Source organism: Rhinolophus sinicus, linkage group LG06 (genome assembly GCF_036562045.2).
Source record: "Rhinolophus sinicus isolate RSC01 linkage group LG06, ASM3656204v1, whole genome shotgun sequence".
NCBI lineage: Eukaryota > Metazoa > Chordata > Mammalia > Chiroptera > Rhinolophidae > Rhinolophus > Rhinolophus sinicus.
This window is the reverse complement of record NC_133756.1, coordinates 159053956-159069412: the sequence shown is the minus strand read 5'-3', so window position 1 is coordinate 159069412 and position 15457 is coordinate 159053956. Positions and strand designations below refer to the sequence as shown.

The window sequence follows — 15457 nt, the reverse complement described above, 5'->3', positions numbered from 1 at the left end:
GCAAGTCAGTTTCCCGGGTAACTTCTGAATAAGTTAATTATACAAACACAGTATAACCTTGGCAATTTTTATTTAAAACGTTTTACTATAAAATTTATATATTTTCCACAAGTTTGTACAGTTTAGGAGACAAATATAAATTCATCATTAACAAAAATGACTACAAACTATAAGCTAAGTACACACAACAAATATGCAGTTAATCATTTATTTGGAGTCTTTGTAATTCTCAGCAGAATTACAAAAATGGTTAATTCTAGGGTTTCGGCTAGCCTAAAGAGAACTGCCTTTCTTCAGAACAAACAACCTCTTGGCTCAAACAAAACTGGAAACCTTAACTTTCCCCTTTCCCTCCAATTCCTTCACTACCAAACTTCATTTACAAGTAAGTGCTTGAAACACACACAGGATTAAATGGTTGACTCCTACATTAAGACAAATATTTCATTTCCTCACCACAAAATACAATACAAAATACAATAAAAGCAATTATATTAGTTTTATTTTGTTTTCAGACCATCTCTAAAATAACAAAAATAAAAACACTGATGCTCTTAGCAGCAACTTAATAAACAATCCCCTAGAGATTTCAAGTTCAGGTTAAGGTATGCCTGTTAAATAGATGTAGACTGGTTTGTTTGATCAGAGTGGTTAAATTACTTGTAAATTTGACTCTAAAAGAAAACAGCATTACAAGAAACTTTTTATTCCTGGGGAATGAAAACCATCCAAGTCAACACGCATTTGTAAACTATGTTGACATGACCCTTCTTGCTGGCTCCTCCTTGCTCTAGAGCTTCCACTGACAGGAGTTTCATAATGTACCATAACTACACGTATTATGGTCAGAATGCAGATAGTATTTTAGCATACTGACGTTATGTCAAGCCACTTATGAAACACCTTGGCTCTCCCCACCCCCAACCACCACCTTTTTAAACGACCAGCTGAGTGAAAGGGGTAGCAGCTTTAAGACACTAATGTGAGGGGTCAAAAGCTGAAAAAAAAACACGGACTCACTTTTAGAAAAAAGAAAAAGGTGTAAGATCTTCCTTTATTATGAGGAATATTATGATTTCTCACTTGTAATTTAATTCCTATTTTGAATCTGTGTGCAAAAGTTTGTAATCTGCAAATAGATGTATCAAATATTAGATATTGACATTCAGTAAAAGTTAGGATTTAAGGAGGCAGGGTAAATTTGTCTAGGTCACGTTGCTGAGGCTCAGGGTTTGCATGCACTAGGTCATAAAATTAGTAAGAGAGTCAGGACTAAAATCTAGGTGTCTCTGGCACTCAAATTTGTGTTTACCACCATATTACACTGTCACGGATTATTTGACACAAATACAGATAATGTCTGTATTATAATGTCTCTTGAACAGTTGTTCAAATTCCTTTTTAAGGGTTAAGACTGAAAACACAAATTATACACTCACACTTCATTGACTTGTTAGAACAAAATATGAAAATGTTGCTATAAAAGTACACAGAACAACTAAGTTTCATGAGTGAGGAAAAGACTATTTAAAGCAAACATTTTTTTTTAATTGCCCAAGCTGTTCTTGCTTTTGAGCTAATTTCCATGAACAGATACAAGAAATGCAGCTGTATTTTGGCATCATGATTTTCAGAGCAATAATAAAGAACAGTCTCTAGCAAGTTATAGAATTTTGAAGGCTATAAACAGTAAACAATTAAAACACTTTTAAAGTTCATACAATAGACACGAAGCTATCTATACTTGAGATCTAATAAAGGCAACTCATCCTGAAAAGAACACTAAATATGTAAGTCTCTTTTACCTCAACATTTCTGCCTTGAAATCTCTGGTTTCTTTCAAGGCAGAAATCTGGGAAGCCAGTCCTGGCCTCTGACCTCCTTTCTCCAAGCTCATTGCACTAGGACCCCAGGCACTGGGCCAGAGGGTGCCACCACTCAGTCTCCACCTTTAGGTGGAAACTAGTATTTCTAACATTCAACATTGGACAGGACAGGCAAGACAGACAAAATTGTTTGCTGAAGGACACCAAGCGACCACTTACTCTTCTTTTACTTTTTGAAAGTCTAAATCCAAGAAGAGCTTAAGTGAAAGAATGTGAAGCTGAAGGCTGACATCAACATGCATAGATTTTTAAACAATCAAGGTAATTACTTTTTTTTGAGTATCCATTTTAAATGAGTTAAATTTGGAATAACAAAGTCCATCTTATTTTTGTGGTACAGAAGCCTGAGACATTTCCTCTGAAAGATGGAGAAAACATTCTGCAAGAAGGAAGCTTTTGCAGTGAAATGGTGACTATACATGACAGTATCTTAAGCTGAACTCTTCAAGTAGTGACGCGGCAAATGAGGATCTTATATTGAGTCCACCAAAATTGTATTAATGATTTTTAGACAATACTAATATAAATTTTCAATGGATAAGAGCTTAACATAATCTATCTATCTTATTTTTCAGGTAATCAAAAATTTTAAATCAAGAAAAATCAAAAGATACGCACAAAAGGGCCAACTGAATAGTAAGCAATGACAAGAAATTAACACCAAAACACCAAGTTGCTAAGTTGTAGGGAAGCTGCTGTTCACCTGGACCTTTGCCATTGTTCAAGGGAACAAGGGTTCTAAATTTGCTGCCTCATTCCTTTATCTGGACAGCAATCTTGACCTTGCCGAAAGCTTCCTCTGCTACTGTTTCTACTGAAATGACCATAACCACACTGGAAAACCCAACGACGTACCAAAGCTCTGATGTGGGAAATCCAGTTTGAAAAACACGTAGAGACTATACATGAAGTTATAAATATCAGAAATTATATGTTCTTTTTAACGATCAACCCAAGACTCTGGCAAAGGCGAAAATGAAGCATTTAAAATCCCTCAAAATCCTTTAAGGTAACTAAGTAAAGAGCAAAATTATCAGTACTCTCCCGAGCTTATGGCCCTTCCTTTGACAAAAAGCTATTTTTTTCCTTCGAAGACTGAGTTCCTTTAAGAACCACCACCTGCTCATGGTGCATTTTTTTTCCTCGAGAAGGCATCTGCACTGCAGATCTCTGCCCGAGGGGCGCTTGCCAGCTAGCTCCCACCAGCAGGCAGACGCGCATACAATGGAAACTAAAAGCGGCCTGCAGTTTCCCTCCTCGTCTTTCAGAGATGGAAGGAGAAGGGGGTTCCACCAGCCCCTGCTTTGTCTGAATTTCTCCCCCTCCCCCTTTTCTGCGGTAAACATCCCCTTTTGTTATACTGCAATCAATAACAGCTCACAGAAACCATGAAATCACAATACGTTGATGGGTGGACCTGACTCTATTTATTATCTTCTAGAATATAAGCGACTGATTGCATGTCCCCACCCCCACGCCGCGCCAGGGAAGAGCAGGCTGTGTTGCACATGCAGTCACGGATCCATCTTGGACCATCGGCAGCTCCCTCCCAAATCTTTCCTGAGGTATTCTCATCACGCCACCTCCTATGTCAGAGCCTCAGAAAAATTTAAGGAGTCTAGCCACAAAAAATTAAAGGCAGGTGAAAACAGTATAGAAAATGGCTTTAATGTTTCCACTAAACTTCCTCGTCTTCCCCACTGGCAACCAAAAACATTTTATTTTTTGGAAGACTACCACGAATGTCCGATTATGTCAAGACCTGTCTGCAAACCTGCAATGCAACCCTTTCACCACCATCCCCTCAAAATCTTAACTAATTTCTCTTACGACCCCCCTGCCCCAATCCTCTCAATCTCTAATCTTCCGGTAAATCACCCGGGTTAAGTGGACCGCTCCCCCGATATGGTCTTTTTTCCCACCTGCCGGGTCCTGGCGTTAACGCCCACTCTCTAGACTATCTCCCCGCCCCCAACCTGTTTTCCTCACACCCCGTTATTTCCCCACCGCCTGCACGACCTTACACTCCCCTCCCCCTTAGCCCATTAGCAGACGCCGGTCCCCAAGAGCTGCAGCCTCTCGTAGGGAGGGTGATCTACCTTCTCCCTGACCCCTCACGCCCCCTCCCGAGGGCAGGGGTCCCCGGCGCGCCTCACCCGCACAAGAGGAGCCGCAGCTCTTCGGCCCCAGGGCGGGGCAGGCTCCCGGGCTACCGCCGCCGCCGGGCGCGGAGGGCTCGGCCCCGGAGGACGACGAGGAGACCGACGGGGACTGAGTAGCCGCGGACGGTTCAGCCATGGCTGCGCGAGCAAGGGCGGGAGAGGGGTGAAGAGAAATGTGGGGCGGGAGAGAGGGAGGGGAAAGAAAATAATCGGGCAGATGGCTCTCCAAAGTCCCTTCGCTCCTCCTGCTCCGAGGACAGACTCCGACAGACTGACTGACTCAACCGAGCGCAGCGAGAGGGCGGGAGCGCGAGCGCGCAGGCGTACAAAGGGCCCCTCAGGCGGGCGGCGGGCGGCGGGGGCGGGCGGCGGCCGCTTCTAGGCGCCCAGCGACGCAGGACGCAGGCGCAAGAACTGTTCCGTCTCCTTTCCAGCAGAGGAGGAGGGGCAAAACTGGCTTCAAGCCGCGCCTCCCGGGGACAAGACGCAAGGGGCGTGACCAAACAATAAGCTCCGCCCATCACAGGCCGGGAGGGAGACCCGTGGGTTAGTATTTCTAGCTAACTCTTTATGTGAATATTTTAGGATCGGCAGATTATGTGTTTTAATGATAGACATTTCTTTTTTGCTTCCATTAGGTGGAGAATATCTTTCCCATCTATTCCAGAGCCGTTGTCTTTTGTCTGATGCGTTCCCACCTGTGACTCCCAATAAAAAGTGAAAACCACAGTGGAATAGACCCACTCTGTAAGGTGCTTTATGAATTTTTCTGGATGTGTCGTAATATCTCATCACCATGAGGCATAGATGGCACGGTCTCCCATTTGGTAGGTGGAGGAAGATGCTGTACATAATGAAAAACTATTACTCATTCCAGTCACATTGCAATGCAGCCACATGACCTGCTTCATAGTCTTATGCCATTCCTGTTCCCGAAGAGGGGTCCACCGTGGGTCTTAAGGTCGTCCTTTCCTGCCGATAGGCTATCAAGTAGGGAAGGCATATTTTGAAGGAAAAAGAAAACCTCAGCTAATGAGAAAAGAAGAGCTAGGGGATAACATCCTGGCTGTGGTTAGGGGGGATGGTAAAATGAGGTATTAAAAATTGAGAATATAGCACAAAATACAGATTGAATTTTATTCGTAGCCTAAAAGAAGTCCTTAGCAGAATATATATTTGAAACCAGATATCTACCTTATATTAGATTTTGTTTATTTTTTGGCTTCTCTTTGGTTCTGCAAAATTCAAAACCTGCTCCCTACATTTGGTCATTTGAAATGTGCATAATTATTTTAAAAAGGGGGATGTAGACTGAAAACAATAGAAATCTAGGCGGTAGGCCTTATTATTGCCAAACCAGCAATCAATGACCTGAAGGGCAACTGCAGGATCAGTAGATCCTGTAAAGATGCTGCCTCATGAAGGGTGAGGTACTCAGCCAGGCAGCTACAGAAAGGAAAAGCGATCTGACCAATGGAAATCTTCCAGAACAGATAGTGAACTACATCTGCCCTTGACAGTTTTTAAGGTCATGTAAAGCCCAGACAGGAAAAAACTCCTGGCTATTGCAACCCTCTGCAAAAAGGCACAGAAGAATATTTCCCACAATAACTTTGTGGCAAACATCTTACTCTGGCCCTTACAGCATCAGTTGATAATGCGGCAATCTTTCCCTCACATGGCAAAGGGAAATACGAGCCAACAGGATAACCAAGCCAGTTACCTACCCAGTCCGACATATGCACACATTTAGAAATGTTTACGTTAGTAGGTGCTGGATAAGGAAATAAATGATTCTAGCCCTTAACTCTGACAGCAATTGCCAGAATCTGGAGACTGGCTGGAAAGGAAGCCTGTTTCCCTGATATCTGGAAGTAGACAAAAGAAGTTAAAAATCAAGATACTGATATGGTCTTGGTGGTCTTTTCAGACCCTTCAGATTTTTTCCATGAAAGACCTTTGTGCTAAGTCCAACTCCGGAAGCTGCCTTTTCTTCCTGCTCTCTTGCTGTGCCAGTAAACTTCCCTGAGACTGACCCTGCCTGGGGTGTTGGTATATATGATTTGTTGCACAAATGTTTACTGATCATCTGCTGTGTGTGTGACACTATCCTAGGAAATCTGGAGGAATCCAAAAAATGTGTTTTTCCTGTCTTCAATGAGCTTACAAGCTAGTTGGGGCTTAGAAAATAGTCACGTAAAGTTTAAAAATACAAATTAAATAGCAACCAAAAAACAACACAAAACTATAATGCTATAATTAGATGGCAAGTGAACTGTATGAGTTTGAGAGGGGAGGGAATCAGTATGAAGTTATGGTGGCTTGGGGAGGTCTTGTGAAGAAGCCCCAAGTCAGATAGGAGTTTGGAGTGGTAAGGAGGTCATTGAAGGCAGGGGAGAATAGAGTGAAGCGAATGCGGGGGCTGCTTTTGTGCTAGTGTACAGTCAGACCACCTTCTGGGCAGACAAGTCACAAAAGAGCACCTTTTCCTCCCAGCCCAGTCCATGATGTAGGTCAGTGCTGGTGTGTCTACCAGAATGGTCCCGAATGACCCCTCTTCACAGGCTGCCTTAGGGTAACACCTACACCATCTGTGGTAGCTACAGGCTCAGAAGTGTGATTGTGTATAAGGTGCTTTGGGTATGGTTAGCCCAGGTTGGCTAGAGCCAAGGGGTTGAATTGGGACAAGAGAGAGAAAATGGGGAAGATGCCTTGGGGCCAGAGTGTGGAGAAGCAGTAATATAGAACTAAAGACCTGAGGCTTCGTCTTAAGCCTAGTGTGGATCCAGTGGAAGTTTTCAAGCAGGGAAGGATCCCCGTGGGATTTTTAAAGTGCTCACTGGAGCATATCCATTTTTCAGTTGTTGAGCAATTTTTACTCCTGAGGCGCTGAGCTGGGCCTCTCTTCCTTGGCCCTGTCCTTATGGGACTGATATTTACACAGCTCATTTCCCACCTCAGCTTCTAGGCCACCTCATTGCCTCAGTTTTTCTTGACTTTTAGAAAAATAATTATGTATTTTAATTAAAATATTTTGGAATATATTCACATGTCATATATGTTCATATATATATATATATATATATATATATATATATATACACACACATACATATACCTCTTCAAAAGTATATACAGTATACTATCAAGTTTTCTTCTATCACTAACCCCTCTCCACCCACTGGTCTCCCCCGCTACATACACATAGGTAACTACTGTTAGGAGCTTTTAGTGGCAAATGCAAAGGTGAATATAGCAACTCTATATCCTCATCCACTTTTTTTAATACAAATTATAGACACTGTTAGGTATCTTACTTCCTTTTCTTAACAGTAAATTCTAGTGATCTTTTCTAGTCTTTCTGAAGTGTTAGCTGTGCTGTTGGCTGAAATAACAATAATGAAGCAGCTGACGGATCTTGAGCTTTTATTTTTTTACCATGTGTTACCATGTTGAGGACCTGATACTCAGCTTTATAAAGCCCTGTGAGTTGGGGTTGTCTATTTTCTTTTTATAAACTAGGACACCAAGTCATTACCTCATTTTGTACACTTAATTATTTACCCCACAAGACTGTGAGTCTTGTGAGAACAGGAATGTGTCTTATGCATTGTTTCAGCATTACAGCCTAACACCGTTCCTGGTACGTAACAAATGCCCCATTTTTGAAAGCTTTGGAACCTGAGTCACCGTGGATGTCACTGCAGAAAACAATTTTGCTATTTTTGTGCTTCATAAAAATACTTGAGTATCTTGAATATTTACGACTTTGTTTTGCTTTTCCAGAGTGAAGATAATAACCAATTTTGAGGAGTACTATGCATCAGTCATAATTGCCAAATACTTACATCTCATTTAACCTACAACTCTGTGAGTTGAGTATTCAAATCACTTGACAGATATAGATGAAACAAGTTCAAAGAGGTTAAGTAACTCACCCAAGTTTGTACAGCTAGTGAGCATCAGAGCCAGAATTCAAAGCCAGGTAAGTCTGACCCCAAAGCCAATTCAAACATGTCTATATGTCACCTACTTCACTTGTAGAAAACCACAAGTCAGCCTCTGGTCATAGCACACAAGTTAATTCAGAACGAGATGGCTGAAGGCAGGCTGTCATCAGTATCATCAATATTTAGCATTTTGAATGTCCACTGTTTTGATGACCCTGGATAGTTGAGAAGGAAACAGCAATAATAACATGTTTCTCATTTGCAAGGGTTGCTTTTAAGTTGTGACTAATCTTAAAGTTTACCTATAACTTGTACTGTGTTGTTCCAAATGCCCAAAACTTCTACAAGGTATGGGAAGGCTGACGTGCTAACACTGCCTTTGATTATGTTATATTGAGACAGATGTAACGTCAGTATTTGCTGGTCACTTCCTGACAGGATGGATTTCAGTGGTTCTCTGTTGGTAGTTCTTAAAATAGAACAGGGTATTTTGTTCAAAAGCAAAAGTAGATACTTAATATTAAAGGAACAAGAAAGTGAGTGAACAGAGTTAGGTGTAACATAATACCTTCTTTATTCACCCATTCAATACATATTTGAGTTTTAACTATCTGCCTGGCAGTTTGAGGCACTGGGGATATAGCAGTGTACAAAAACAGACAAAAATTCCTGTCTGTATGGAACTTACATTCTAGTGGGAAGAGATAAACAAAAGGAAAACATAAATCAGATGGTAAGAAGTCTTATGGAAACAGACAGGGAAGGGGAGTAGAGAATGCTGGGATGTGTGGGCAATTTTAAATTCTTACACTGTGTGTTGTAATTGTGACAAGTCACTGCTCTTTAGCCCCTGTCTTTCTGAGCCTGCCACATAATGCCCTGGATGTGTCACATCCTGTAGGTCCTGCCTTCTGCACACCCAGTGTGAAACTCCAGTAACCATTTGCCCTGATGTTTATGTCCAGTTTCTTGCTGGCCCCAGTTGGTCTAGATCTAATCCAGACTCTTAAATCTAAAGCCTGGAGGAGGGTATTCCAATAATCTTGAGAACTTGGGGCGAATCAGAAGGAAAATAAATCAAACCAGGACCTCTTTAGGTAAGATTAGGTAGAATTATCTTTACCTCTTCACCTCTGACCTAATCACTAACTTTAAAAATACTTTAAGGGCTTGGCAGGGCCTAGAGCAGGGGTGTCCAAACTTTTTTCAACAGTTTGCACCAAGGGCCGTATGCGGTAAAATACACAAACAGCAGGGCCACTCACTCGAGGTGAAGTACCTATTGCCTCACCTGGTTTATTTAACTAAATATATTTTTAGAATTTGCTGCGGGCCAATTAACAATGGATCGCCAGCTGCAGTTTGGACACCCCCAGCCTAGAGGTTGCTGGAAGGAGGATCTGGATAGGTTGTAATAGTTCAGGCAGGGGCAGAAGAAAAAAGTGAATAATCTGTCACATGAATGAGGCAATTATGATGCCAAGAGGTCGTGGCAGTGGTGAAATGGATGCTTTAGACCCCGCTAAGCTCCACGGGGCTACTTACCCCCAAGAGAACCGCCCCTACCCCAGCAAATCCAAAATAACAATATTATTCCATTGTGGCAATTGATATTTTCTCAATCACATGTGAAGTGTGAATAAAAGCCTTTTTGGAGAATCTTGTTTTGTATTGATCTACCATACAGTTTAAGCAAGAATGTGCTTAAACTGTATGGTAGATCAACACAAAATGCAAAAGTAGCTTCAAAAAAACTGTAAATCTGGGATTTACAAATGATGGTCAAAGCTGGTGGAAGGGGTTTCACTGGAAATTCTTACGTTAGCTATTAGAATGGTGACGGTACGCCATCAGGGACGGGAATATGGGGTGAAGCTGATGATGGTGGTAATGGAGTCATGGCCTCCTTTCCTCGTGAACTCAAAATCGTTAAAAAAAAAACAGTGCCGCTCACGTCCCCCAGGGTTGAGGGCTTCCTTCTGTCCTTTAGGCAGACTGCCGTCCACCTATGTCCCCGGCCAGCGTTAAACCCCGAAATCATTTCTAACGCAGCGGGAAGGGGTTCGAAGCCGATTATGTCACCGGCTCGGTCCGTGGCCTGGTCCCAAGTCCCAGAGCCGGGCGGGGCTCTCTGGCGGGCTCCGGCCCGGCCCGGCCCGGCCCTTCCCGGCCCTTCCCTCCCTCCCGGCCTGCTGGGAGTTGTAGTTTAGTTGACGAAGAGTCGCGAGAAGCCCAGGCCGCATTTTCCGCTTCCTCCCCGCCCGGGATGAGTGCGCAGAACCTGGACCTCCGGCGGGAGAACCAGAGAGCGTAAGACTACAATTCCCAACGGACGGTCGCCTTCAGTGCGCAGCACCGTGTAGCCGGAGGCGCGCTTGGCGTCCCCGCGCACGCGCACATGCGTCGGGCGGTGGCGGGATTTGTCCGCGTGTGCTTTCCCGCTCCCGCCCGCCCTGCGCTCAGCGCGCCTGGGGCCTCCCGCTGGTCTTCATCCGCTCGCCCGGTGCTGGCTCCCTGGCGCGCCGCACGTCCCTCCTTCTCCCCAGTTCCTTCTAGAGCCCAAGCCCCGCCCGTTTCCCGCCTCCTGGGCCTGGTTCGTTCCCGCCCCAGCCCGTCCCTCTCTAAGCCCCTGCTTCTTCTGTTGAAGGCAGAGGCTCCATGTTGACCCCTCAGCAAGCGGTAGCTGCTGCCTCGGGAGGAGCAGGTGAGGAGCCTAATTTCCCTCGGGCCCGCTTCACGACCACCCCCGCCGCCGGCCCTGCTCTAGTTCGGAGGAGAACGCCTGCCCGCGCCGCCGTCCCTCCTCGTCCCGGGGCTCGGACCGCACGCCCCTCGCTGGGGTTCCTCAGCCCTCGAATTCGGGTCTGGGGGCTGCTCGCAGGGCTCGGTCGGTCGGGCGCGGGTGGCGCCTTCAACGGCCCCCGCCTGGGAGCGGCCGCCCCCGAGGGTTGGGCCCTCCGCCGGGGGGATGCCGCTAGTGCTCCTCTGGGCTGTTGCAGTTTTGGCGTCCCCGTACCCCCTGAGACGGCCCTGAAGGCCGGCGGTGTCCGGAGGTTTCGGTCTCGCCGGCCCCGCCCTGGGCTGAGCCCTGCGCTCCGGGACTGCTGCCCACTCCCTGCTCCAGCGCTTCTCGCGCTCGCGCTGGGTCCGGGTGGCTTTGAGCTTGTTAACGGGCCGATGGAGCGGGAAGGCAAATGCTTTATTATTGTTTAGGCTTGTAAGAAGAGCTTGGAGGGCTGCGAAGCACCTTCGAGTTGGAAGCTTTATTTTTATCCTAACGACCTTAGGGCACTGCAAGAAGTATTAGGAAAGTTGAATTTTAACCCACACCTTATCGCTATAAAGGAGATAAAAGAATGTGGCCTGAAATAGTTTTTAGGAAGTTCTTTTAGTATGTTTGGTACAGTACGTTGTTCTTTTGCTTTCCTGAAAACAAAAAAAATAGTAAAAGTATGAAATAAAAATAGAGTCACCATAAATTCATGGGTACGACTTCATCTGTCATTTATTTATCTGGCTTTATTTTTGTTTAATGGGTGTGCTGTTGAAATTACCAGAAATTTCACTTGCGAAATCTAAAGGCAAAAGTAAAGAACCTTGAAGAATCTTTTAGTAAATAAATCCGAGCCCTCCAATTTGAATACGAAGTTGGGTGGAATATGTTGTGAAAGGGAGAAAAGAACTAATGGACCCAAAATGTGATTTCAAATTTGGGTTGATTTTGGAGAAGCAAAACCTTCGTAGTTTTAATCCGTGCAAGTATTCAACATTGCAGTGAACTGAAATTAAAATTAGTGCTTTTTTACAATCCCCACAGAAACTAGCTTGTACTGTAGTCTAGAAATCTGTGTTGTGGTTTTTAGCACCTGAAAAGGAAACGCTTGTATGAAAAGATCTCTACATACTGAATGAAGCATTTCACTAGTACAGCACATTGTTTTATTAGCTACAGTTTACCATCTCATTGGAGTAAACATGAAATTAAGAAAAATAGCTAGAGGATAAATGTGATGATGAGTACTAGCATAATTTTCTTAGTTTTTACTAAATAGGACTTGTTTAGACTTAAAAATTGGTTTTCTATGGTACAGCACATGCATTTTTAATGATTTCTAAATCATAGAATAAAGGATACATTTTCTATTATTATTTAAAATATAATAATAGAAAATTGTAAGAAGCAACAAATATAAAGTCTTCTCTAGCTCCCCAATTCCCCGGTGGTAGTCATTATTAACACTGGTCACGTTTTTTTGGTCACATTCTTTTAAGACTCCTAGTAAAGCACCTTATGGAACCCTGGGTTGTGTGAACTTGTTTGAGAACTGGTTTAGAATTTACCTATAAAAACTAGGCGTGCCTGTTAAAGTTTCTATGGTCTTGTGTTTCATATTGAGAAATTGTTCATTTTAAAGTTAGTCTGAATTTTAAAACATTTCCCCAAGTTGTCTTTGAGATTTTAGGAACATATTCTCTGAAAAAATATTAATGGGGAAAAAAAAACACCCAAAAATCTTTTGGTTGTTATATAGCTGTAGTTCCCAGCACTGCTGCACATTAGAATAACCTGGGGGGTGGAGAACACACAATGTGATATATAGATGATGTATTACAGAATTGTACACGTGAAATCTATATAACTTTACTAACAATTGTCACTCCAATAAACTTTAATTAAAAAAAAAAAGAGTAACCTGGGGTTTTATAAACCTGCCAATGCTTGGGACCCTCTCACAGTCTGATTTAATTCGTTGAAGGGTAGGCAACAGTTAAAGAAGAAAAACCCAAATCTAATTTGTATACTAACATATAATCCAATTTCCCTATAGGTGGTTGCTTAAATTTGAATTGATTTGTTACTATATAGGAAGTGTAATTTGTAATATCAATATTTGTATTAGAAGTTGATGCTGTTCAGTGCAAATTTCTAAAAAATACTTTTTATTGGCATGTATTTTGATTGTTAGAACATGCTAGATACATTTCACAGCTAAAATATGTTACAAAGCAGGAAACAGGCTTTACTGGTATAGTAGGCAAGTAAACAAAGAAGTAGATTGACTCCTATGCCTTGAAATGGTAAGGAATCCAAAGCAAATAAATATTGCCTTATTCAGCTGGAACACAGATAATTTAAATCAGATTATCAGATCAGGTCAGGTTGATTTGGGTGGTGTTCTTATTCTTAGGGAAGAGTCAAATAAGATGATTAAACTTATCCTATTAAAAAGATTTGTGTTTTCCAGGTATATATAGCCTGGTATCATTTTTAGATTCAGCCGGGTCTTTGGATTTCTGAATCTTCAGTACTATTTAGTCATAATTGATCTCCATAAATCCATGAAGCACTACAAAATTCTTAATTGACAAAATGTGGTTTTCAGCATTCTGTGCTTAAGTATGATTTTCTACAACATGAAAAAAAAAGCTTCCTCGTAAACTCTTTCATTAATTAGGATGTAAATTTTCCCCAATATTCTTTTTAGTTGGGTTTAAGTAGTATTTTCACTGAAAACAGCCTTACAATTTTGTGTATCTACTATCATACTCCTACCTTAAGACAAAAATGAGTAGGTATATAAAGATACTTCGTCACCATCACCATAAAGGAGCCACACCCAGCAGATCTACGTAGAGTTTGCTGAGGGCTTAGTGTGCTCACCCTTGCACATGATAATGTGTTTTCTTTGGCCTTGTTATAGGAGCTTTAAAGACTGCCAGCAAGAAGAAGGCATGAGAATGGTACGCTTCTGTTTTTGGGTGTGTTGCTCTTTCCCTTTAGAGAATGTGGTGTTTCAAAAGGAGAGTGGAAAACTCAGATCATAACTTTAGCCTGAGTCATGCACTCTACTGAGTGAAATGTTTCTGTAACTAGTGAATTTGCTTTTCAGAACGCACTGGACAGTAGGGATGAGCCCTGAAGCTGGCTGCACCCCAGTGGTTCTTACCCAATGCAGTTTTGCCCCAGTGGACATTTAACAAAGGCTGAAGACATTTTCGGGTCTCATAATGGGAGGACGGGGGTGGGGTGGGGGGTGGTGTACTACTTATTGGTACCTAGTGGGTAGAGGCCAGAGAGGCTTCAAAATAATCCTACAATGAATAGGATAGTTCCCCATAACAAAGAATCATCTAGCCCAAAATAGCAGTAGTGCTGAGCTTGAGAGACCCTGGCCTACACTGTCCAATTGATCAGCTAAATTCAGTTTAAATTTTCTGAAATAGCAAGTATAATTGCTTCTAATGAATTAGTTTCACTGAATTTATCACTGTTCAGGTGGTCTCAAATATTTGAGGGGCATTTAAACTTTCTTCCCCATAATGCTTTTCTGATAGAACTTATTTCTTAGAATTTATGTTTTCTGTAGAACTGAAACGGCCAATTATGATTCAGTAGTCTAGCTACGTTTATTTAACCTGTGCAGCTCCTTTTTTTTAACTTCTTTAAAAATTCAGATAGTTTTAGGAAGAGTCAGTGCTGTAATTTATACAGATCTAGACAGTAAATTCTTCCTATAATAATTTAGTCTTTCAGCTGTTAGTTTTTCAGCTTCGTTATATTTGGGTTATCTTTCTTTGTCATTTTAGTACAGAGCTAGTCTATTGAGTGCAATTATTACAGAGATTATTTGAACAGGCATATTTAAACCTATTGGTAGTCTGTATTAAGGTGTATTCTGCTGTCAAAAGTAAAGGATAAATCAGTACTTTAAAAGTAATTACGAAAAAGTTTGTAACTTCCACATAAACTATTGGAGAACTTTTAATTATCCAAATATTTTCAACATTTTCTACATACTTAAAATGATGGTTGATACAGTATTACCATGAGTTATTTACAACAATAATCAGAATTGGCTGTATGACACAGTATTACTACCACTCATCTTTGTTTTAAACGTAGGTTTTAAGTTCACTAACATGTATATGGATCACAGATGTGACTGGGCAGGCCATATCTGTATGTGTACAAAAATGTCACAAGTTATTCACATAAGGGAACGTAATATAACACTGACTCTTCATATAAATGAACAGTAGCTGTTCACATAAGTGAGCATTACTGTTGTCTCAGTACATATCTAGACCTTGGAAAATAATTGCTTCGCTAAAGGGAGAAGGTGTGTAAGGGCGCCACGTAAAGGTTTTTCTAATACCATCCCTGGAGGTTAGATCTCCAGAGTTTAAGATTCCTGAGAAGTGGGAGTGATTTCACTGTAGTTAGGGGAAACTTCTCCAAGAGAAAACTCTAAACCCCCAAATCTTTTGTGTGGGTCCTTACTGAGCAAGTTGCTTTAATGTTTTTATCATCATAATTTTGGATCTGTCCCTTAGCCAAGCCTGTACAATTTAAATTAAGCCAAGGGATGAATAGTTTACCTAGCAATTTTGGCCAGTTTAGATATCCAGGAAATTTTCAATTGTTCAAGAGTCATTGAATTTTAAAGCTAGAAAATAG

General features: G+C 42.0%; 2 protein-coding genes across 6 annotated transcripts in view; one reads left to right on the top strand and one right to left on the bottom strand.

Moving 5' to 3' along the window:
• RTN3 (reticulon 3) overlaps positions 1–4458 on the bottom strand; it is a 53554-nt gene extending 49096 nt beyond the window's left edge. Inside the window, exon 1 of one of the 4 annotated variants that reach the window (XM_019717891.2) lies at positions 4043–4458. In XM_019717891.2, the coding sequence (XP_019573450.1) occupies positions 4043–4184 (142 nt within the window). In that variant the 5' untranslated portion in view covers positions 4185–4458. The remainder of the gene's footprint in view (positions 1–4042) is intronic. The other 3 variants (XM_019717888.2, XM_019717889.2, XM_019717890.2) reach the window with 3 other exon arrangements.
• A 5955-nt stretch (positions 4459–10413) lies between these two features.
• Positions 10414–15457, top strand: part of ATL3 (atlastin GTPase 3) — a 43726-nt gene continuing 38682 nt past the window's right edge. The window contains exons 1-2 of one of the 2 annotated variants that reach the window (XM_074336518.1): positions 10594–10702; positions 13701–13740. Coding sequence is in view for 1 of the 2 variants with exons in the window: in XM_019717894.2 (XP_019573453.2) it covers positions 10657–10702 (46 nt within the window). In the remaining variant the exon portion in view is untranslated. Of the gene's footprint in view, positions 10703–13700; positions 13741–15457 lie in introns of both variants that reach the window. The other variant, XM_019717894.2, reaches the window with a different exon arrangement.